This window comes from Mercenaria mercenaria, chromosome 18 (genome assembly GCF_021730395.1).
Source record: "Mercenaria mercenaria strain notata chromosome 18, MADL_Memer_1, whole genome shotgun sequence".
NCBI classification, from domain to species: domain Eukaryota; kingdom Metazoa; phylum Mollusca; class Bivalvia; order Venerida; family Veneridae; genus Mercenaria; species Mercenaria mercenaria.
The window spans coordinates 14,561,471-14,587,584 of NC_069378.1; the positions used below are offsets into that span (position 1 = coordinate 14,561,471).

Genomic DNA, 26,114 nt, shown 5'->3' on the forward strand with positions numbered 1-26,114 from the left:
AAAGGTCGTAAAATGGGGGTTCGTTCGGGATACGGACTTTATCTCGTGCCAAAAATGGCACTTTCCATTCCAAAATGGCTTACTCGGCATAATAAATGATGACTTCTATAAAGAGGGGAAGTGTTACGGTCGCTTACGCATAGTCCGCAAGTTTAAAGCCAATCTCTGGCAACTACGTCAGGGAGTCGACTCTTTGGTTCAGTGGGTAAAGCATGAAACTTCCACCCGTGCGACCCGGGTTCGAATCCCGCCGCAGACACTTGTGATATTTTGTCATATAATTCTATCCTCTTTAATTTTCAAAGGTCGCAAGATTGGGGCTCGTCCGGGATACGGACTTTATCTCGTGCCGAAGTTGGCACTTTCTATGCAAAAATGGCTTACACTGTTTGATATTTATCCTTGTTTTTTTACACGGCATTATAAATGATGACTTCTTTGAAGAGGTGTTGTGTTACGGTCGCTTACGAATAGCCCGTACGTTTAAAACCAATCTCTGACAGGAAGTCCCCTCTTTGGCTGAGTGATTCGAATTCCGCCACAGGTACTTGGGATTTTCGTCATATAATTCTATCCTCTTTAATTTCTGTTACGCGCAAAGGTCGTAAGATTATCATCAAGTTTGCTCTAATGTTTACACATTGTTCGGCTGTCACAGAAAAATATAGGAAATTAAACCCCTTTTATTTTAATAAACTGGTCACCAAACTTGGTCAGAATTACGTGTAAATAAAAACCTTAAATGATGCAGAACTGGAACCCAAGTTTAGTAGAATGACCACCTTTTATATAACTCAAGGAATTTAAATATGCCCCATCCATACATTTGGCAAATTTGATCAAAGAAGGTTTCGTAATGCATATTATATAAGGCATCTGTTTTAAACAAGGCGTGTCTACCGCTCATTCGGACTGGTTTTATTCGGGTGAATATAAGAGATTAGGTCCAAAAAAAATTAAATTTAGGTTTAAATCGTTACATATATAGATAGAGCAATGACGAAAGGCAAGTAGTTTAACTTGCAGAACGTCACAGACGTCGGTGAAAAACGAAGTTCGCTTTGTGATGACAAATGTGGAGCCCTAGAGCCGCAACCTGTCCAGTATAATTACGGGGACTCTCCAATTCTGAAATAAATGGATGGTGTTTGGTATTTTCACTTTATAGCGTTTCTTGAGAAACGCCTAATTTTGAGAAGAAAAAGTAAAAACTGACTTAAATGAATAAACATTTAATTTAATAAAACTCGGTAAACTTCACAAGTGCCATCTCTTTATTTCTAACAGTCCAACTAGAATATTTTGTGATGCATCATGTACATTAAACCGACATTTACATTTAGAAGACTACCTTGAGTCTTTCAATTTAATGTTGTACATTGACATTGTATAATATTTTCATATGCTTGTCTACAAGAAATAAAACAAAACCTTCTGGGGAGAGAAAACGCCGTCTTTTGCAGCGGCTTGCTCACTGTCAACATACTATTTAAAAAGTTGACATGTTTGAACAAAGAAATTCAAAAGTATGTATTCTATTAAGTCCAGTTTCTCTACACATCTATCTATTTTAAAGGCATTTTTGACATTTATTCTACAATATCGTAAATATATGCTCTCTGCTATAACATCTGAATAATCTCTAGTTTTACGCGTTAGGTGGTCCAGTCAATTAATTTGGATTCTGTAGATAACAACAGAAAACAAGAAACCATGAGAAACAGTTTTACAGCTCTAATAGGTTAGCAAGAAACGTATTTGCTAAATAATGTTTTGAGGTGACAGGCAAATTCAGCGCAGAATATTTCAACAGTAGCAGTACAGAGAAGCAAGACCCAACCCAGACATATTTTAGAGGATCATAAATGAAACATTTCTGTGAACGTATTTCAAAATCACGCAAATAGTTTAGGAGAAAACCGGGTTTAAAGATATTTGTACATTAAACTCTGGTGGCCATTTTCCTGAAAATCGGAATATTATGATTTTGACTTATCGTATGTGGTCACAAAATGCACATTTCTGTGAAAGTTATTTCAAGATCGGACCCACATGATTTGACAAGAAGAAATATAAAGTTTCCACTATATGCATATAAGGTAACTGTAGCCTTGTTTTTGATTTGAAAATCTGACGATAAAGCGTCATCCAAAAAGATTTTCTGTAAATTTATATTGAAATTGGAGCAGCAGTTTCTGACGAGAAGAGTTTTAAAGTTGAAAGAACTTACATGTAGGTAAAATGAATACTCCTCCAGGCAGCCATTTTTTGTAGCAAACTATAATTAATTATTGGTAGAGGATCACCCATGGAACTTTTCTGTGATTTTTTTTCAAAATGAGACTAATTATTTTGGAGGAGATGTTGTTTTAGGATTTTTCTACAGTAAGCATTAGCTATGCAGCAATGCGGAACTTTTCGCACACATCTGGAAGATGACCACCAAGGAACGTCTAGGCTAGTTTTATCAATTTCCAAATGATTGTGCAGAGTTGTCGTTTAAAGAAAATATAGACGGGCGTGCGTTATCCATATATAATGGTCAAAACTGTAACATTTAGAAAATGAAAATATATGTAGCAAAAGATACATGTTCTAAAACTAATGCACATAATTCATCTAGAGAAATATCTAAGTTTAAAATAAAAAGAAACCCAATATACAGAATACAAAACACACTACAGAATATAAAACACACGCACGCACGCACGCACACACACGCGCATAATCAAAAACACCTGATTTTGTTTATACCTAAATGAAAACTTATAATAGCGATATCTCAGACTGTGCAACGCATATCACTTGTACAAGAAGAAATAAAAGTTATTTTTCCTCGTTTTAGCACGACCTTTATGTGGAATTTTAAGATCTTCCACTAAAGTTCCTCTGTTATGATGTGAAGGGCCTCGCCGTTGTCCACCTTGCTGCTTGTGCTCTGTTCTATACTGTCATTCCGACCAATGCGTGTTTCACTGCCATTACTGCTTAATACCTGATTAGCTAAACTTCCCCCAGGAAAAACTTCTTTTAACCTAATCAAAGGGCTATATTCATAGACAAAACTCCAACACCACTCATTGAGTACACTCAAATAAATTGCCTAACGGTCACGTCTTTACTCAGGAAAGATTCCATTGGTATTCATAAAGGTTAGTGACAGTCGAGTCAACTCCCAAGAGTGAGTGAATGTTAAGGGAGGTCCTGGGGACCCTTGAGTGTTTCTCAAGGTCTTATAATGTACGTTTAGATGATAAATTTACAATATTTAATTAATTCGAAGGTAAGATAACAGTGTCATGTAAAAGCGAAAGTTCATATTTGTGCAAGGTATTTTGGAAAAAATATATTTAGTTCTTTTTTTTTAATACATGTTGTTGAGGACGACGAAAACGTAAAAATACCCAACAAATTAAAAGACGGTTGAATTAATAAAAACGGTTAAAGATAGATACAGGAAATCAAATATACATCTACGAAACCTAATCTGACGGGGCTCATCAGTCACTCCCAGAAACACACGTCGTAGTAAATAATATTTACATTTCACAACCTAGATATCGGTTAATTTTTTTTCTTCAATAATTCATACTGAAAAAATATAAACAATCCGTCAAATTAAATGTCATGAAGAACCTATCATTACGGAAACATTTATTTTATAAAAGATATGAGCCGCGCCATGAGAAAACCAACATAGTACGTCTGCTGTCTGGTCAGGATCCATGCTGAGAATAGAGAAACTATTAGCGAACCGTATGGATCATGACCTGACTGCGCCGATGCGCAGGTTGGTCTGGATCCATGCTGGTCGCAAACGCACTATGTTGGTTTTCTCATGGTGCGGCTCAATTATGTTTTTAGTAATTGAAATTAAAAAAAAAATAAATACGCGGGCTGGCATTCGGGAAACACCAACAATTAATGGCAGAGTTCAAAATTCAGTTGTTCAAATAAATTTCAATTTCAGAGAAAATTTAACTCTATATTTCTAAATATAAATTAAATTCTACTAATTCTATTAATGCAGATGAGTAGACTGGCTGATGGACGGACGAACGGACGGAAGGACGTAAAACAAAACAAATTGACGAACGAACGGACGGATAAACATACAGACGAGCAATAAGATGACAACTTTCAATACAAAAATAATGATCAGCACTTTTGCTATCTTTGATGTTATTGTCATATAAACCGTTATAATTCTCTAAATCCATTGTGTACAATGAAACCATTACTCGAGCTGTCCTTCCGAAAGTTAAGATTGAGTGGAATTTATGAATATGACTTTCGAACTCCACTCACACTCCCGCAAGGTCTACTCGAGGTCCACTTGAGTGATACATACCCAAGTTTGAGTCAAGTGTGAGTTTGAGTAACGACTATGAATATAGCCCAAAATGATTGAACATATTTAGACTAATAAAACAGCTTACTACTTACATACCAGTATTCCGCTGATTCATCGGGACTATTGTTTTGTTTTAACTATTTGAAAATACAAGGGCTATCACTAAATTAGATTAATACCACTGCAATGAGGCTTTGTCAGGTATTAAGATATCAATTAAGACATAACTTAAAACAATATACCCTGTATTCTTATTTTACTTTTTTGTGAGATAATGTCTATGCAGTTACATTTGAACCCACACTTTACAGTAAAAGTAATTCTCGCACAAAAACATTTATTCACTCATTATGCTGTATACACACATTTTTTTTCAAAGTCAAAAGCTGTATACATCTGCAATGACTCAACTGATCATACTAATATGTTAGGTACTTCATTGCAATTATGACTATTTAGAGATAGTACCTAAATTTTTAAATTATGAAAAGCAATTAAAAAAATAACTTTTATTGTTGTAAATATAACAATTAAGGTCACGTCACGGCTGAGTATTGCAATACACAATCGATATTAAAATTCATCTTCCAATACATGTGTTCATTAGGTAAATCCTCAATATCTATGTGAAAATAAGGGATGTGTTTTGTATGACTGCAACACTGTGATTTGCTCTAATTAGTGACAAATGTCTGAAACAATAGGAATTCTTACGTGATTTATTGTTTTAATTTATGAGTTGTAAACTGCAATATAGAAGATCCATTTTAAGAAAATCAAACTGGAAGGTAGAAATAACACAAAAAATTTAATTAGGTCATGAGTCATCATACACCTGTCAAAAATTATCATTAATTTTCACGAAATGTCAAAATTATTTTTATCTCTCCATTCTGCATATGCATTGTTTTGTAAGTATCTTGGTAGGGCATTGTTTTGATTGTAGTGTGTAACTTACTTTACATTCCATATTAATATTTGTGCTTGAAATTGGTTTGTTGAGCACACTGAAGTCACGTAAGAATTTCTATTGATTTAGTTTATTGTCTGTAATAAAGGTACCAAACCTCAATATTAAGATATAAGAATTGTTCCTTTGTGGTGGACAAAGGAAACTTATTCGTTAATATTTATTATTCACCGGAAATTCAAAACGTGATACCACCTTAAGACGGAGTATGATATATAAGTCTTGATTTGATCATGTTGAAGCATGTTGTTTCAGATTCTCTTAAACTTATTATTTCATTTCCATGTATCCCCTCTTGCAGATAGTCCTAGGTCAATATTCAACCCCCAATTATACCTGGATTATTGCGGGAAGAACTAACTCAATGAATTATTGAACAAACTGGTTATAATTAAGTAATAGGTGTGGAAGAAGAATGATTCCCAGACATAATGTGTTTTATCAAAGCGGCACAGAAAACATAATAGAACTCACGACCTCTCGATTCGTAGATATGTGCTGTTCGAGACTTCGATGTACTCTGTGACGATTTGATAAAAAAACAATTGTTTCTTCGATCACTCGTCCTCTACGTTTGATTGATGTGGAGAAGTTGTTTTTTACTTGTGGAAAACAGATTAGTACCGGTATAGAATCCAGGAACACTTGTAAGGTCAACTGCCCGTCATTTCCTAACTTAAATACTGTGGAAAACGACTCTAAACCATGTACAAACACAGAAACACACAACATATCCGGCCTTGCCTTGTACGTCATTATAAGAAGTCAGAAATACCAACATATTCAATGATTTAATAAGAAACAGAAGGATAGTCTATATATAGTTACGATAAAGAAGCACGTGGCGGAAAGAGCAGATAGGATATAATGATTAAACAGACGGGATGTAATGGAGAAACAGAGGCGACGTAATGATAAAACAGACAGGATGTGTGGAACAAACGGGATATAATGATAAAAACAGGCGCGATATAATGATAGAACAGACGAGCTGCAATGACAGAACAGACGAGATATCATGAAGAAACAGACGTAGGGCTATATTCATAGACCATTCTCCAACTTCACTCATTGAGTACACTCAAATAAACTGCCTAACGGTCACGCCTTTACTCAAGAAAGATTCAATTTGTATTCATAAAGGTGAGTGACAGTCGAGTCAACTCCCGAGTGTGAGTGATTGTTAAGGGAGGTCCTTGAGACACTTGGGTGTTTCTCAAATATCAAAATGCATGTTTAGATGATAAATTTACGATCTTTAATTCATTTGAAGGTATGATAACCGTGTCGTGTGTATATATATGTATTTCAGGCAAAAGTACAGATTTGTAAAAGTATTTTTTTCGGGGATGGAGGGGGGTGGGGGGTGGGGGCAACGGAATGTTGTTTTTTTTTAATGTATTTGGTAGAAGACGACGAAAAGGCAAAAAAGTTAAAGGACAGTAAATTGATGCAAACTACTTCAAAACAGATATACAGGCAAATTACTCGGTCTACTAATACAGATGAATAGACAGACGGATGAACGTATTATAAAACAAATGGACAGACGGAAAAACATACAGACAGGCAATAAGATGACAACTTCCGACTTTGCAAATATAACATTATGTACAAAATAATGATCAACCCTTTTGCATACCTTCAATGTTATTGTCATATATACCGTTATAATCCGCTAAATCCGTTGTGTTCAATGAAATCAATACTTGAATTGCCCTTCCGAAAGTTAAGATTGAGTGAGATTTATGAATATGACATTAGAATTTCACTCACACTCCTGCAAGGTCTACTCAATGCCCACTTGAGTGATACTTACCCAAGTTTGAGTCAAGTGTGAGTTTGAGGGACGACTATGAATATGGCCCAAAATATGATAAGAGAACAGACCGGATTGAACGGACTATATATATGATAAAAAATGCATGTACTAGGAAATATATAACAGCAGAAATAATACATAGTCTTTACGTATTACGTAAAGAGAGACAGGGTAATGTGGATTTATAAATGCGTTTAAACAGTAATTATTTACATTGAGTGCAGACATACGGATCATACTGTAATTCGCGTAGCAGATAAAAGTATGTGAATACAGAACAGGTTATTATATCTACACAGTTCAGGTGTGTCAAAACACCGTAACAATAGCCACTATAGGTATCGCACAGTAATAAGGCGCTTTGAAATGTAAACAAACAAAACGATAGCTTAAATTTAAGTCAATACACTACGTTTACGATGCAAACAGTAATTCCTCGTTGGCCGAGCGGTAACGGTTTGATTCCCAGACCGACCCGTATTTTTTTTTTAAATCGTATTTAATTTCTATTATTTTTAATGCGATTCAACTAAAACAACACGAGTTGGTTAATCTAGTAGTAACTTATTCACTTACTTATATAAACGTCACGGTTAACACGTAATTATGTTTAAATACGCTTCATCTTTTATATGATTTAACAATTGAAGATTTTGTGAATGAATTCGAAACCAGAGGAAAACAAACTTACACAAAGAATGTAAATTAAAATGTAAAATGAAAAAAAAAAAAAAAAAAAAAATGGACGGATGCAAGGTTCGAACCATCAAAACTATCACTACAAAATGATAATATGTCTATATATCCACTCAGCCTACTGCGCCATCAAGCCAACTTTTGAATTCATTCTTATATCTTTTATTTTAAAAGAGATTGCTAATTTTTTTATTGTTTATTTACCTGTTGCTAAAAATAAAAACGTCATAATACTGTGCGGTACTTATAATCCTATTATATAAACATACCACATACGACTGAACTGTTATACTGCTCTTCGAATGAATCCATTGTTACAACTGATATTTACATTACCTTTAAAAGGAGTTATAAGGTTATAAGTGTAGCACGATGCGTTTGTTAAAATCTTACAATGCGTTCAAAAATTATTATTTACTTTAACACATTGATTTCTTTTTTTTTTAAATACGACAAAAATACGGTAACACAATACTTTGGTATAAGATCGGTAGGTATATGCAAGGTCCGATATATATCATAGTTTCAAAATAATGAGAAACGATCTTACTGAGATCAAGTGAAAACTCGATATGCTACTGACCACATTTCGTAAGGTATGTAAAAATGTGCCATTGTACTGAAATTTACAAATTTCCAAATGTAAGTGTCAGTGATATATTCCTGTTTTAATCATCAGAAGTTCTTCACAAAGGAAAAAACATGGTGATAACAAAACAACAATCATTGCGTCTTCCTGTATCAAGGTGAGGTAAGTACTGAAATATGTTATTCTTTGAATATTTCCAGACAATGTACAACATTTTCCTTGCTTTTTCTTTACGAAACAAGAAATATGAAACGAAATGAAACATGCGAAACTAATCATTACATTTTGAATGACGAACAATATAAAAAATACAACACTTTTAAAACTTTATCAAGCCCACGTCAATCAATTTATAATATATATTTCCAAAGTTGCGTCCAAAATACACGCGTTACACAAGTCCTTCAATTGTTGACGTAGGTCCACGAACGTAAAGCGATCCTGCGCTCGAGAGCCAGCTTCTCCATCTAAAACTACCAACATTTGAATGAGAGTTCTGTATAGGAAAGTTTTACACCTGACAGATATGCTCTGGAATCCGATAGGTATCCCCGTCCCTCCAGACTTCTTGAATATGGTGGATTTTAACATTCTTTCACTGGTTGTAGATGCAGATGGGAATATTCGGCCTCGGGGGTAGGTGTTTAAGGCTGTAACGGAGTTACCGCATAAACAGTTACCCGAGAGACGGATATTTCCATCTGCGCATACTAGTACATCCTGTGATAGAATCTTTTTCTTGCATACTATGTTGGAGAAACAATAGTAAAAATAAAATCAAACGAACGATTTTCTTTTTAGAACTATTTTGTTACAGCAGCGTATTTAAACACACCGTAAACAGGAAAGACGTCATGTCGTTTCAAAGACAAATAACAATGTTTAGTTTCGGGTTTGTTTTATCATTTGCAGCGTGACGTTATGTAATTTTTATAAACTTACGGATTTTTAAAATCGAGAAATATACTATAGGAACAAAGAGGAATTATCAAGGTACTGGACGTGGCACGGTTAAATGTCGCACCACCACTAAATGTCACAACCGCCCTTTAATGTCGCAAGGTTGACGTTAAATGTCGCAACCACCGCTAACTGTCGCAAAATCATCTGCCGCTATATGCTGCACATTTAACGCTAAATGTCGCAGGAAATTGTACACCATTATAAGCCGCAATACACTGCCTGTCTAAAACTAAAACATATCAGCAATTTATAATAAAGTAGTAAAATGGTGTTAGCTTTAAGCCCGACAGAAATCAAACTCATACAATGTTGTATACTTTCTTAAGGGTTGTCAACATGTTAACGTTGTACGAACAATCATCTTTATACTAATTGCTGGAGTATGTAGAAACAAGCTGGCCTTGATGACCCTAGATCGCTCATCTTACTTTTACAGCTTGCTTGGACAGTTTTGACAAAGATTACAAATTACTTTGAAATAGGGCCAGTGTTTTCTGACAGGAAGATTTTAAAGTTTCAAATACATTCTTTTTGGTTATCTGTGTTGAGTTTAACGCCGTTTTTAACAGTATTTCAGTTACGTAACGGCGGGCAGTTAACCTAACCAGTGTTCCTGGATTCTTTACCAGTACAAACCTGTTCTCTGCAAGTAACTACCAACTTCCCCACATGAATTAGAGGTGAAGGACAAATGATTTCAGACACAATGCCTTTTATCAAAACGTCACGGAGAACATACGGCCCACCCGAGAATCGAACTCGCGACCCCGCGATCTCTCCCTATTGAGCTAAGCGTGCGGGTCAGTTTCAAATACAGGTTGGTAATGACATTGTGTGTTTGTGGGTGTGGGTTGGGGAAGGAGTGTAAGGCTGGGAAAGGGGGTGAATATTGACAAATATATCTAAGACACAAATCCTACAAATAGTAAACAAGTAATTTTTTGGAGTATGGGGAGCGATAGAGTGAGGGGGTTAATGCGCGGGGTCTGGGTTTATCATGTTTAAATCGATTTTGTAAATATTTTCACTTCTTTAAATGATTTTAGAAATCCTATCAGAATAATATTACAACAACATTGTCTTTCCCGTTGAGTGTTATGATTTCAACTGCTACTATGCACACGTGGTCACCTTTGGTGGCTGATTTCTGCGTATGTCAATCGGCAGACACAAAACGCAAACACGAAAAAAAACAAAACTAGACAAATAAGATATTTTCTTGTTTTCGTGTCGTCGGGCAAGAATAAAAGCATAATTAAAAAAATCGACAAATAAGGCAGGGCAAAGTCATGACAACACAACAAATAAAGGGCGCCAACACGAAAACTCGACAGATAAATGTGACGTGCCGACGCCTTACAAACGCCAAGTTTTCTCGTAGAATGTGTCGTGTTTTCTTGCTTTCGTCCCGCCAACACATAAAAACGAAGACACAAAAACTCGACAAATAAGGTGGACTCATTCTGAATGGATTGAAACTTCACACACTGATTCACTTTCAAATTATTTATAAACTATCTTACACAGGTTCCATAACTTTATTTTGCCTTTAATCAAAATTATGCCCGTTTTTCGACGTAGCAATTTTGTTTTAAAGACACTGGCCTCCAGATCGTTCGACAACAAAAAGGAGAGAAAAAATATCTTAAGTATCAGGAAATTAATGCTATATTTCTTAAAAAAAAACCTTTGAAAATTAGATATATATTTCATTCTTTATATATATATAAATATGTTATGGAGACACATGAAAATTAGTTATTAGTAGAAATATTGAAATATTGAAAATTAAAAAAGGGTTTGTAAGCTTTTACTCTAAGTAAACTGCATCTTTATTATATACCTATATAAATTCTATAAAAAAATCGGCTTGTATTTGACAAGTAAATATGAACAGACAGAAAAAATTCCGTATTGTACCTTTTGTATTGTATGCTGCACACAGTTCAATAAATAGAACACATAAAAACTGGACTAAAGTTAATTTTAACATCGATAAACATTGAAGATTTCGTTCAATAACAAAACAACAAACAAAAAGTTGGAGGTATATAATAAAAGGGTCATTATAACAGTAGCTTGCGTGCCTGGCAAAAATCCACTCGAGTCGAATACAGCATCCCAGATCGAGCTACTATTATAATAACCATATTATATCTAACGACGTTAGATACATATTCCTCTGTTGTGTATTAGTAAAGACAGCTGCCGTTGCGGCCCGGTTCTATTTTTGACTCGGGCATCTTTTCTTTTCTTCTCGATTTAGCATTTTTAAGATAGTTTAGAAGTAAAAACTCATATTCTAAGACTAATGTTCATAATATGGTCAATTCTAAAGAAAGATCATTTCAGCCAAAATCTGGAGGTCAGTGCCTTTTGGTTTTTGTAAGCAAACTGGTACCTCAGAACCCACTTATGAGAATGGATTGAAACTTCACACACTTGTTCACTGTGGTGATCTGACATGCAGTGGGAAGGTCAGTTTTGAAGTAAACATCAGACTGAATAATTTGACATTAGTATATCCCTATTTAAAATGATTTAATTCAGTACACTTACGCGCAATAATTATTAAAATTATCGACACATGTATTTGACAACATATGGCGTGTATTGGGGGAGAATATAAATCTTATTCCGGACCTTTATAGCGGCTTTAATGCCATGAAACGTAAACGTAATTACTACGAACGTTTCAACACAATTTATTATTCAAGAAATGCAAGAATTGATCCGAAGTTGGTTGGTGTTGCGCAGTCAAATATACCAACAGGGTCGGGACACATACGATGTCGTCTATGGTCATAATAGAAATACCCACATTCAAGTCAACTTCACTGATGGCGGAGAGGTCAAAGGCGGTGGTTTAGAATGCTGCAATATTTTCCTCAGGGCCGGGGGTTTGCTCCTCGCTGTTGGCAGTCTCTTTTTTTTTCAAACACACAATGTTTATCGAGAGATTATGTTATTAAAAGGAAAATATTTACCACTGCATAGAGAACTTTAATCCGTGAGGATGCCACTAGGCTAAAAGACGTAACTACAAATCATTATGTCTCTCAATGTTGTGGCGGAGACATATTGATTTAGTGTTGTCTGTTTGCCTGTCTGTCTGTCACAAAGTTTGTCCATGTAACTCCTCCATCACCACAGGACGGATTTACACCTAACATTGCCAATCCTAGTAGCGCATAATATTATCGTCAGCATTTTCAAGTTTAATGATTTCAGCAGACTTACGGCGCTTGATTCATATTTTGGCCACTTCTCCTATTATCATTAAGCAGATTTCCACCAAACCTTACAAGAGTAATCAGTGCCAATCCTCGTGGTGCGTATTATCTGCATTTTTCGGTTTGATGATTTTCAGCAGAGCTATGGCCCTTGATTAATCAACTTTTATGATTTTTGGCCACAACTCTAGCAGTCCGAAGATTTTAGTGAATGAAACTTCATTAAGAGTTAAAGGCCACCTGAAACTTGGCGTAAAATCTGGACACGACATATTTAAACACTGAACTTCTCTTTAATCTGAGATATACATAGCATCTTTATTTGTTTCACGCAAAAGTTAGATCTATTTACCTGTCCGATACCACAAATGTCATTTTCGACTAGTTGATGGATATCAGAAGCATGTTGCGTCGATCATATTTGTGAAAAAAAAAAAAAAAACTTTTGAAGTCTGAAAGAACAAAGTTGGCCCAAGCAATACTTATTTACAAGGTAGCATGGTCCAAGAGGACAGGCAATGATTACCGCTCTAAGTTCTAGCACAGGACGACTTTTTAAAAAGCAACCTCGCCATACTTAATAAATGATATTTTGAAGGTAATATATGATTCTCTGGAAGCACAGAGCGCAACCAAGTTTAGTACATATAATTACAGCAGATTCGGTTAGACTGTATATCATTATGTTAGTGGGAACTCAGGAAATACTAACTTTCCCATGCATTCTAACACCGTCTAAAGCGGAACTAATAATAATTAATTAATTAATTATAATAATTATTTTAATGGAGTCCATGATTGCTAAAATGACCATAACTTTCAAACTAACGTTGTGTAGTATCTGAAGCTTGAACCAAAGTCACATTTGCATAAAAACACGCCTTATTTATTTTGTATTTTTTCTTTGATAAAGCAGTTAACGTGTTAAACATTAGTGTATGCAAAATTTATTGAGAAAGATAACGACTTTTGGAATACTTTAGCAAGTGACACCTACATGTAAAATTGGCAGATAAACTTTAGGCATTGTGCCTATCAGCTCTTATCTCTTTGTAGCAGACTAGATATGTAATTTAGTGCGCATATCATTGTTTGCTGACCGGGACTGGAGTTCCTTTGTGAAGCAAAGTTACCATATTTCATCATTGAACTAATTCTTGAGACATTTTCTTGAGATGCGTCTACATACCAATAAGTTACTTTGTCCAGATTGACGTTTATATTGTCAAATTAGACACTACATTCTTTCGTTTCTAATAAAACGTGGTCATGTAAAAGTTCATTAAAGACAATTGCGTAGTTTATATGTTTTATGTTTCTGTTTACCTAGTGCTTTTGTTCAAAGGCAATTATATATATTAACTATTATAAAAGCGGAAATAGTAAGTGAACAACACTTTATACATGTAGTTGCATGATTAAGAAAATACAATTACCTTACAATATTTCTTAACGATCAACCTTATTGTTTCAACTCTTTGTACGTATATATATACATTTTTGTTTCTTTTCTAGGGACAGTTATACAAATCATAGTGCTATATTTTGGGATTAGTCAAGGTTTGTTTACAGCTGATGTGTATTTGTTATGCTAAAGTTCTGCAGAAACGATTCGCTACAAAGCAGTAACACGGCACAGGCCTATTCCAAACTGACACTGCGCATTGCCATTTAAGATAAAGTATAACTTTAATTAAAATATAATATATAGAAAAACAGTGTTTTAACGTTATTAATACATGAAAAGAGGTTTTACGTCCGTGGAATAATTTCGTGATGGCTTTCACGAGGGCGTAGCCCGAGTGAATTATTCTGCCGACGTATAACGATTTTAAATGTATCAATTTAAGTAAAACACGATTTTCTATACGTTATTTCGATTCTAATATGTCCTTCCTCTAAAACAATAGTAAAAATATAGTAGCGCTCTTTCTTTGTCGCAACGATATAAATCACACCGTGTCAATGCATTAATACACAAATACAATAGTTTTACTGCAATATCAATATAAAATGCTCTACTTTGTGTGTTGGCCAGTTGAAATGGAGATAAAGCATCTTGTGTTTTTTTATTAGACAATACATTTTCTGAGAAATGCGAAAGATTTTTTTTTTTGTGTGTGTGCGGTGGAATAACTTTTTAGCTAATAATATGTTTATCACAGGTGCTAGCTGACTGCTATGTTATTCGTGTAGTAACATAAACTCAAGAGAGGATTGCATGAACGTAATTGAATGTACTGGAAGAGAGGTTTGTTTGTGTTTTACTTTGACCCGTCTTCGATAAGGTAAACTTTCTTTTTATTCTCTCATTTGTAGATGAGCAAACTAAAACTGAAACTAAACTTTGCATGAAAATATTTCATGCTGCTACACAGTATAATTATATTATATGTTATACATGTACAGTTTTATGGCCATTTGAATATGTAAGTCTAAGTTTCAGACTTTGAAAGGTCTACTAATTTGTAGAGTTTGTCTCTTTTCACTTTGGACCCCAATTTCAGTTTGAACTATATAAAGTAAGGAAATGGGTTGAAATAACATTAAATATATTTTTGCGAACCACAAAAAGCACCCTCGCGAGTTTCAAGGACTTTTTTAGCATTTGTCTGGTTTTCTAGTGCGGGTTGACTTTTATTTTCACTATGGCAACTCACGGTTGTTTATGTCTGTTCGCCATTTACAAAAGTTCTCTGTTAACGGAAATTTTACTTTTTACATTTCGACAATAAAACATATGCAGTCCGCGAGTACGTTTCACATTTATTGTCTTTGTCAGTCCTGAAATTAGCACTGAGATTAACGCTTTGTATAACTTAGATAAAGCCGGTAGATAATGTTGCCGGGTTTGTGCTAATGCTGTCAAGGAGCTTGATGTGTAGCTTCCTGCCACTGTCCGATATCACCTATAGGATGAACATTTACACAGCTTCCGAACAAGTTAAGATCATCTTGCTGGATCTTAATACTGTTTCTTGATCTTGATTCAAGCTCCACTGAACTGCAAAAAGTACAAATTATTTCCATCATAGCCCACAGTGAGCCGAGAAGATATGATTCTCAAGGCAGGAAATGTTTCTTTTTTTCAGTTTTGGAGTAATTGTGACACGGCCTGTTAAGATCGTAACGACTTTTCTAGCTTTTGATGGTGTATGGAAATCTTGGTGCCCATCCAGACATTGCGTTAGGAAAGCGCGGGAATGTGGGTAGAAAACCAGAGGCCCATAACTTGACCACTCATATTGCTCACATGTTCAAATCGTGAAAAATAGGATCGTGTTTGTCCTATAATTTTATTATATAATGTGTAAAACTGCCATAGTTACAATAGAAAAAAAATGCTTTAGAATTTCTAATTCAGAAGTGTTTCACGAGGGCAGATGCATTTACAAATGGTAGTGTCCAGTATACTGTAGGATGTACATACGACATGGTAAGTTTGATAATTTCTGACCCGCTTCGCAACATTTCCGACAGTCACTCAAGAGTGTATTTCTTAACATTGGCTTTCCACAGACACGTTCATGTGAATTTTATAGAATTTACTGCTTAACAGACGTGAAGACGCACAACAGACCAATATACATGATAGTAACTCGCTTGTAATGAGTACACACTTTACGCTGTTTGATAATGGCATATTATTAAACGTATAAATTTAAAATGTATATAGTAATGCATTTGTCTTACAGGTGCCGACTGTTGCAAACGGAACGTTTTGTTCCCAAGTGTGTGGTGAAAACTTGTGTAATCTAGACAAATGTCAGCTTCCAGGTATCTATTGTATCTGTTCGTACTTGATTTTTTAAGCCAAATAAAACATTAGTGCGCATGGTGTCTCTAAAAAAGTATGGAAAACGTTTAATTTGGCGCTAGGTATACTGACCGGAAATATTTTAAATTCTATTACAAAAGGTATCAATATTACTGTTAACAATGAAACATGTAAGACAAATATTTCCCTTTTTCTGTAACACTTATCCGGAACTGGCGTGCTCCTTTTTGTCGGGTCACGCCCGAATATAGCGACTTCTCCAGCTTTAGATGGTAGAGGAAGACCACAGGTGCCCCTTCGGGTAGTTTTTCGGACACGGACTAGAACCTAATACACCTACTTTCCGTAAATCCATATGGAAAATTCTACAATCCAAGCGAGAACTTCCATTCCACGGACGCCAACATGGCTAGAATATAAAAATTTATAAGATGAACAATAGGTTTGTTTACATATTTCTGTTTTTCATTTTTATTCAGATAACTTTGGATTAAACTTTTTTATCAACAAGGGAGGTAAATTCTAAAATGTTCTCTTCGAAGGTATGCAGACCTTCGCTGATAAAATAACGTATTTATATACTGATTATTGTGTCATTCATAGTAATTCAAGACATAGGAAGTCATCTTGTGTTTGTTAAACTATGAAAAATAATAAGGAAACGAACTTACCGATCCCTCTACTGTAAAACATGCAATATACCGATTGAGATCTATACTATCGAATTGAAAAATGTATACTTTCGGCACGTGCACTGAGCGCTTGACTTCGGATTTTTTGGAAGAATACGCCTTTTCCTTGTGCCTAACAAGCGTCCACATAACTTGTCTGAACCGCAACGTCTTGCACATCAGTACAAATATATATACACGTAGTTTGCATATTCTGAATTAGATATTTACTTTCGAATTAAAAATGTGTCCATCCGTAATGTGTTATTAGTCAGTTCTTTTCAAATGTTATGGGATGAATTGAAGTCGGATCGATTCCCGATTGAGGCAGTGCCTTATTTCATATTAAGGATAACATGGTGTAATAGGCCTCAATTTCACCAAAAGTGTACATACAACTTGATAATGTAAGCTTTAAAAATGTCAAACGATAGAAATAAGGTGCATATTGACAAGTTATATAGTGACAAGTTCTCAAAAATTGCCTTTAGATTACCTCCCCTGATAATTTTAGTTTTTCACGAGTTATCTCCCCTGAAAACTAGAAAAACATGAGTTTTTCCTTTTCCCTACGGGGAATTTTAGATTTCCTTTTGATATTTGTATGAGAATCATATAATGCAGCTTTCTACCGCAAAATTTTCCCGAAACTCAAGTTCAGATTCTCATAATCACAGAAATTATATATTTCCCATAGGCATCAATGTTAACTTCAATACCGATTATCTCCCCCCAAAAAATGATAAAATTTGAAAAATCACTCGGTGAAAAGTTTTTAATTTTGAATGTCTTTAAAGTGACCAAATTTCATTTAAATATTACCATCCACTTACAAGATATGACATATGGCTATTATACCATGTTATCCTTAAAAAACTAATTGAAAGAAAGAAACGAAATACGCTTGATATCAGTTTTTTGGTGTAAACATATTTGAACAACGCATGACCTGAAAAAAATCAGGTATTTGCTACGTAAATAACCTTTACACCGTGACAGATTATTGCATCATAGAATTTAACCTGATAAAAAGTAAATGCTATGTCAGAGAAATACAAAATCTGCCTTCAGAAATTCACAAATAATGGGCGTGCATTTCAGTATCTCCGAGATGCAATATAACAAAACCACCGAGATGCTTATCCTGTGATTTGATAAGTGACCCAGGTCAATGCAGCAATCTTATACAATGCAAAAAAGACGAGGTATATCATTGAACAATGTGTTGTTTTTAGTTAACTAGCAAATAATATTTTTTATTTTCCGGAGTTGGATTTTAAATCAGCGCGAACAGTTTAGCAAGCTCACGTTACCGAGATAGACGGTCGTCATTATAAAAAAATGTTTCCTTGCAGTATTGTTTGTTAAAAGTTTCCGCTGAAAAGTTTCATAAAATCTAAATCTTAGGGTAAGCACTACTCCAGGAAGGAATTAGGCTGTAAATTAATAAAATAATCTTGTTTTACAGATGTGTTTCGTGCGAAAAGTTACCACCTATGGAAATGCACGATACCGCTTGGGATGTATGAATAATAAGGTATCTGTGACTATTTTGTAATTTAACAGTATTCTGTATAAAGCAGCCATGTATCCGTTCGTCTTATCTGAAGGAATGTGGTTTCGTTTCTAGAATGTGTTCGTGTCCAAATATATCGCGTATTATTTTCAGGAATATGTTTATTAATCGTTTCGTTTCATATGCTCAACATTCCCTGTAATGAAAAAGAAGTAATAGACTGAAATGATTCCGTCTATGGTTCAGGTGACAAAACTCGCATATAGAAACAACTGCGTCAAGCTTTCATTTACAATTTCATGCTGTCGATGACTTCTGTCATTTAGCTAACATAATAACCCGCTCAAAAATTGTTGCAACGCACAATTTAGAATATATCTTATTAAGTATGGAACTAAATCTTACTGTCACGTGGTTCAAACGCCTCCTCTCTATCGAGTTTCACTCGACCATTGCCTGGAGGGGCATATGTGGTCTTCATCTAACATCATAACTTTCGCCATATGACCAAGAGTCTGTCCGCTACGGTTTTGATACTGTTTCATTTTTAAGTATGCATTTGTTTTACAAACGTAACACTAAAACGTCGGTTAGAGGAATAATTCAAATCCCTTCCAGATTCACAGTGACTGATTTTACCCAGAAATTGTCTTACATTTTTCTATAAAAAAGCACTGTTTGGGGGTATCGACCGACCACCATGTATCGTCAGCAATTGTTGGAAAGCGTTCTGATCCACCAGATTCATGTTCCTTGTGTTGTTCAAAGGATCATTGTAATGCGAAAGTTTGCGGCCAACAGCAAACTTCATGTAAGTGTTATTATGAATAAAGATCTTCCTAGATATATTAATATAGTGTCAATATCATAAAAACCTTCCTAGACGGAGTAATATAGTGTCATTTTTGTCTGTTGATATTTGATGTATGAAAACAAATGCTTGGAATGGTTTCATTTGTTTTTCCCTTCGAAACACTGCAAACAAATGCTAATAATTTGTATCAAGTTATGATCTTTCGATTTTAAAATCCGCATGGAAAATTAGTTAATTACTGTATAGATAAAAGTTTTCATTTAATCATTACTTTCAATTCGATTTACTTTATATGTGTTTGTACTACCGATTCGGCAATACTGAAAGAATGCAGAACTCTTTTATGGTTACAACACACTAAACAGCTGTTCTTCTTCTATGTAAAATTGACAAATACCCAATGGCCGCAGCACACATCAGGACCCATTTTAAATGTATGTAACTTACATTTTCTTGAAGAATATTGTCAGTGCTGAATAAAAATCAAAAGAAAAGTAGGGGTCATGTTTGATGCAAGAAAATATTTTCAGTCAAACACACAAACTGCAAAATCAGCTAAAAAATACACCACAACTTGTAATGGTGGTGTATGATCTAAGTTTTCATGAAGACTTCTGTCATGTTGTTATTTCATTATGAAAATGCTACATACATGTCAATCATAGATATGTGATGTGATTTTAGCAAAAAAAAAATGCAAAGAAAATAAGGAAAATAGCTCTGCAGAACAAAAACACTGAGGATTATTTGTATCTACCATTTATTTTCGCGTCATTTTCCTATTTAGTGTCTGTATGCATATAAGAAAAACCCTTTTCTCTGACATTATGCCAGTTTCATATTTGAAATGTACAAGCAACCTAAATGCATGGGAAAAAAAAACAAGCTTTTAGCTTGATATCAACAGTTTCTAAGGTATTATGATATTTTCAGTAACATAAGACAACGCCTCAGATTTTGCCAAAAAATAGCTGTCGCGACATAATTTTCAAGCAGTTACCCTAACTGTAGCCTTGTTTTGCCCTGTTTTGTCATTTTCTACTTTGATCTGCATACAAATTACACATATGTTCATTTTTACCTTTGATTGCCAGAAATGAGAAATCTTTAGGCTATAAATCTGAGTTTTTGAAAAATACACACAAAACAGTGAAAATGTAATACTGTTGGGTTTTATCCTCATTTACAACGAAAATGCAAAAAAAATGTAATTTTCTATCTAATTTTAAGCAAAGTAGCCCATTTCCATCCTCATCTGGCCAGATTTCAAGTTTTACCAATGTCACCTTACAGGTTACAACACACTAAATAGCTGTTCTTCTTTATTCTATATATTTGTTTGTTTGTTTGTTTTGGGTTTAACGCCGTTTTTCAACAGTATTTCAGTTGTGTAACGGGGGCAGTTGTCCTGGATTTTGTACCAGTACAGATCTGTTCTCCGCAAATAACTGCCAACTTCCCAACATGAATCAGAGGTCGGGGACGAATGATTTCAGACACAATGTCTTTTATCAAATCATCAAGGAGAACATACGTCTCGCCCAGGGCTCGGACTCACGACCCCGATATCCGTAGATCTGCGCTCTTCCTATTAAGCTATGCGGGCGGGCTATATTCTATATAAATTGACATATTTCCAATGGCCGCAGCACACATCAGCGCCCATTTTAAATGTCTGTAACTTACATTTTCTTGAAGAGTATTGTCAGTGCTGAATAAAAAATCAAAATGAAAAGTGGGGGTCATGTTTGATGCAAGAAAAAGATTTTCAGTCAAACACACAAACTGCAAAATCAGCTAAATATTAGACCTAAAGGTGGTGGTGTATGATCTAAGTTTCCATGAAAAATTCTGTCATGTTTTTATTTCATTATGAAAATGCTACGTACATGTCAATTATAGATCTGTCATGTGAATTTAACAAAACAAAAAATGCAAGGAAAATAGCTCTACAGAGCAAAAAGAAACTGAGGACTATTTGTATCCGCCATTATGCGACTACAATTTATTGTTTTCGTGCCATTCTCCTATTAAGTGTCTGTATGCCCAATGACTAGGATGTTAATGTTCCTGGAATTGTTGTTTTAGCAGCAAAAGCATTGCCACTTTACTTTAGAATATAATAATAATTATGTGGCCGGAACCATTAAATTAAATCTATTTTATAAATTCAAGTTGTGAGATTATTGCGTAGTACTTCATGCTTTCGAAATATCTTCTTTTAACAGTATCTATGTCAGATGATCGAACATACAATCTACAACTCCTTGGTGATCACCAAATATGTTTCGATTTCAATCCGACGGCCTGTGCTACCTTTGGCAACCTTGATCCCGAAGCCTGTAAAGTAATGGCTAATGTGGACAGTCTTTGTCCTGAATCGTGCGGAATGTGCGGTAAGTAATAAAAAGACTATGGGCGGAAGAGAGTACTCTAATTATTCGGGTCAGCCTCTTCCATTTTTCTAAATAGTATCAGGGTACCCAGTGTATCCGATTATTATTTGAATAATCCGCGTCCCATTATTTGGGAAATACCATATTGCTTGGTCTTATATATATATTTGAAGAAGACCTTTAATACTAGTATACACCATACCAATGGTATTTTTGAAGCAGTGGATGTATGAGTTGCTGTTAAAGAAGTCAAAATTTTTATTATTTTGATGTTTTAAAGGGACTGGCCTCCAGATCGTTCAACAACATTTGTTTTAGATATCTGGAAATAAATGCTATATTTCTTTATAAGGAGGCTTTAAAACTTAATTACTGACAAACTATATGTTACAGAAGCACATGAGAATTTGCTGTTTTTACTACATTTTACGATGAAAATAGAAAAAAGCGTTTGTAAAGCTTTTACTCCAGGTAAACTGTCTCGATTATAAATATCTATATTTTGAAGTCATAATTCACTACTTCAGCTATAGCGCTATCGGTTACGACGACGGGAAAATATCTTTATTGCCGCGGCGGTCCGGGATTCGATTCCCGACGCGGCCATCTTATTTCCTTGATTTGAGATTTTTTAAATATTTTAAAAACAAAAGTTCATCTTCTAATGTTCATAATATGACCAAACTTCAATTTGAAAGAAAGATGATTTTGTTAGCCAAATCTGGAGGTCAATGCCTTTAAGCTAATGAGATGGTGTATATTGTTAAAGGTTATTAATGTCAACATTTTTATATTTAATCCCAAGATTTGTTATTAGTTTTACATTCATTCATTTATCATTAGCTCTTTTAAGTTTTTGACACAGTTTAATTAAGAAATGAAACATTTTTTCGGTGTTGATGCGAAATAAACGACAGAAAAGAATCGGCAAATCCATGAATCGCGATAGCAATTCATGTTTAATTTGCCAGTCCTATTCTGTCGTTCAGTTCGCATGAATATCGAAAAGAAAGTTTTATTTCAGTAAAAATCTTATATTTACATTATATTTTCTTTCAATTTGTAAACAAGATTATATTATAAATTTCACACATCGTCACGATGTCCGGGTATAGTCAGGGAGAAAGTTCCTTGGCCTTCGACGACGTCGCAGTTGTTACGACTCCGGGAAGCTGATTTTAATGTTAAATTCAACAAAATATTTGCAATTTATAATATAAATCTTGTTTACAAATTGAAAGGAATGGACATATGCAGATGACCATAAACGAAGGATTTTTTCTGTGACTATTTTTACTGCAGTTATGGCCCTATGTTTGTTTTGCTATATAGAATATAGGGGGAAATCTTGTTTTGCCAACTCCTCCTACACCATTAGTCTGATTTGCTTCAAACTCTCACAGATAAACAAGCTTGATGTCCAAATGGCCATAAAGGAAAGACCTTTTCCTGTGTTTATTTAAACAGCAGCTTTTGTCCCTTTGATAGTTTTGCTTGATAGAATATAGAGAAAAGTCTTGTGTGTCTAACTCCTAGCTCTAAAACTATTGAAAGGATCCGCTTGATAGGTTTACAGATGAAGGACCTTCATCGAAAGATGACCTCAAATAATAGAGTTTTTTTCTGTGGCTACACTTTCTAGAATGTAACTGTCGTAATTTCAAAATATATGCCTCAGTGAAGAAATTTGACGTGTGAAGGAATGAATTCAAAGTTGCACAACCGTATCTAAACACAATTTGCTTCAAACTTATAGTTGAACATCCTTCATGTGAAGATGTTTTGCTATTTACAGATGGTACAGTATGTGTGGGCATCCGTGTCCGATGGACACCTTTCTAGTTTATTAGTGTTATGGGTTTATGTGATATACCATTATTCTATAAGTTTACAGGTATAGATTCTGCCAATTTTAAACTCAAAGTTTCGTGCCCTGTCGTCTTTAACTGCAGTGCTAATTATTGTGAAACGTTGTCTGTTTTCTATTCGGTAAAAGATCTAGAAAAGAAGGTAATAGTAGAAAAACACTGTTGTGCAATAGCTAAAATACGGGCCGTAACTCTAATAAAAAAAAACAGAAAAAAGTTCTGCTGGTAGTTTCATACTATTAATAAAATAATAAAAACTGATCAAAATCAATAAAAGTCTCCAAATACTTGTGAATTCAGTGGAATTTAGTACTTTATTATTTCTGTCTGATAAAGCGTATTTCAAATAAAATTGGTAACAGTATTGGAACATTTCTTCTGTTCCTTTAAGGCGTGGCCTACTATACGTAGTGTAACCAGGATAAAGCGTAGTTTAAAGCCGCGCCTAGCTCCTCGTCTGTTTTAGAATAACGTAGAATTTACATATTTCAATGAAGCTATGATACCATTTGGCATTCTCGATTTAACATTTAAGCAGTTCAGCTAAGAATTAAATTATTTATTCATACGCATCGAATTTAAAAAGCACAGGGAAAATAAAAGGTGTGTTGTCCACATACTCACACAGGACATTATGGCTGGACGCATTGGGAAGAATGGTCTACGTGCTCCCTGTCGTGCGGTTCTGGTATATCAACCAGAAACAGACTTTGTGAACATCAAATCGATGTTGCAATAAACAAGACATGTACCGGACCTGCGAATGCTACAAAAACTTGTAATGCTGAGCCTTGCTCAGGTAACTTTTCTCCCTCAAAACCATTAATTTGCATTGGTTGGTAGTCCTATCATGTACCTCAAATAATAACTTAGTATTAATATTAAATCGCAGTGGTTTTGATATACTAATTATAAAAAAGAACCTTAGAGAAAAGACAACAGCATCAACAGACTGTAACAAATAACAATGATTTGAAAAAATGATAATAGTATTAAAAAGACATTTAAGTGGTAAATTTAACTAATAATTACGATCTTGACCTTGTTTTGCAATGATTACAATAACAGAAATAAGAAAAGTAGCAATAATAAAAATGATCAATCAATAAATGCTAAACGTTACGGACTTATTATCTTCTTTCAAATTTATACAGTTACTATAATAAAGGGTTATGTTGGCAGTCATACTGATAATTCTCAAAACTTTTGAACGTTTTCAATAGACAAATTTGCCTATCTTTCGAGTGTATATAGAAACAAACTAAATTATATGTACTATCTTTATAAGACTTATTTCAAGTGAGATAAAATTCCAGAAAACAATATCTGAAATATTCAATATTTAATTTTCCCAAAGGAGGAATACTTAAGGCGATGCTGTTTTCATTTTTCTTCAAGATTTAGAAAAACATCCCGCTTAATGTCCTTTAATATTTAAATCAATAAATTCAATAGGAATGTACATTTATTTAGAACGTGTATATCTAGAGAGATAGTTAGTAAATTGTTCTTCTATAAAAATGTTGAGTCCCGCGCGGGCGTGTGAAAAGCCTCCGTAAGTTGCAACCGTAAATTTGTTAAGATGTAGTAATGAATGTAGTCAATTATTTTTATATGTTATCTTTTAACGATAGATGAGACTGTGTAAATTTCAGCGGTTCATGACACATTTCTTTTTGTTGAGTTATTTGTTATTTAATATCTGAATTTTTTTTCAGTCCATGGTCAGTGGTCTGATTGGGGAAAATGGAGTGACTGCTCAGAGTCTTGTGAAATCGGAACAAAAACACGTCACAGAAGCTGTGACAATCCTTAGCCCAAATTCGGTGGTATGAATTGCACGGGTGATAGCTTGGAAATTGAGGAATGTTCAAAACAACCTTGTCCAAGTAACCGATATACTATTTTATAGTAGGATACATTTTAAATCCAGTTCTAGTTGACTTTTACAAATTCGTAATTAAAACAAGTCTACTGTACATTTTCGGTCTGATACTCTCAAATATGATTTATCTTAGTCTTTATCACCATTTAGTCATACCTCTCGCGAGGACATAGAAAAAAGAATTTGCATCTAAATGTGTTAAAAAAGACAACATGTTTCGTAGGTGGGGGGGTGCACATGTTCAACCTACATACTGTTGTTTTCAAAGTGGCTGTGAGTTAAAATCAAGTGGACAGCAGTCCAAGGTAAAAATGAAAATTTAAAGATCTGAACTGTACAATTGGTCTGTAGGTCATAGTGAGAAAGACGATTTACTCTTTAATTTAGAATTAAATGAATTTCTCATGGAGTCGCAGCATCAAAAACGTCGGATATCAAAATCTTATAATATGATGCTATTATTAAAAAAAAGAAACTTTCAATGACTACAAATCTTACGACTGTAAATATCGCCCCATTGGTAAGAAGCGTGGGCACCAATAGGCCGCAAAACTCTTTT

The 26,114-nt window shown here is 34.5% G+C and overlaps 1 protein-coding gene across 1 annotated transcript; it reads left to right on the plus strand.

The window, feature by feature from the left end:
• Nucleotides 1–15,954: 15,954 nt before the first annotated feature.
• Nucleotides 15,955–25,505, plus strand: LOC128550486 (uncharacterized). The gene is made up of 8 exons (XM_053529673.1): nucleotides 15,955–16,063; nucleotides 16,323–16,404; nucleotides 18,178–18,281; nucleotides 18,545–18,613; nucleotides 19,265–19,403; nucleotides 21,635–21,802; nucleotides 23,598–23,605; nucleotides 25,389–25,505. The coding sequence occupies exons 1-8, from the start codon at nucleotides 16,061–16,063 to the stop codon at nucleotides 25,503–25,505; spliced, it is 690 nt and encodes a 229-aa protein (XP_053385648.1). The 5' UTR covers nucleotides 15,955–16,060.
• Nucleotides 25,506–26,114: the final 609 nt, after the last annotated feature.

Coding starts and splice junctions, on each gene's coding strand:
- LOC128550486 (XM_053529673.1), top strand. Junction 18,614..19,264: donor TGGGATGTATGAATAATAAG/GTATCTGTGACT, acceptor TCTATAAAAAAG/CACTGTTTGGGGGTATCGAC. Junction 19,404..21,634: donor CGGCCAACAGCAAACTTCAT/GTAAGTGTTATT, acceptor TTCTTTTAACAG/TATCTATGTCAGATGATCGA.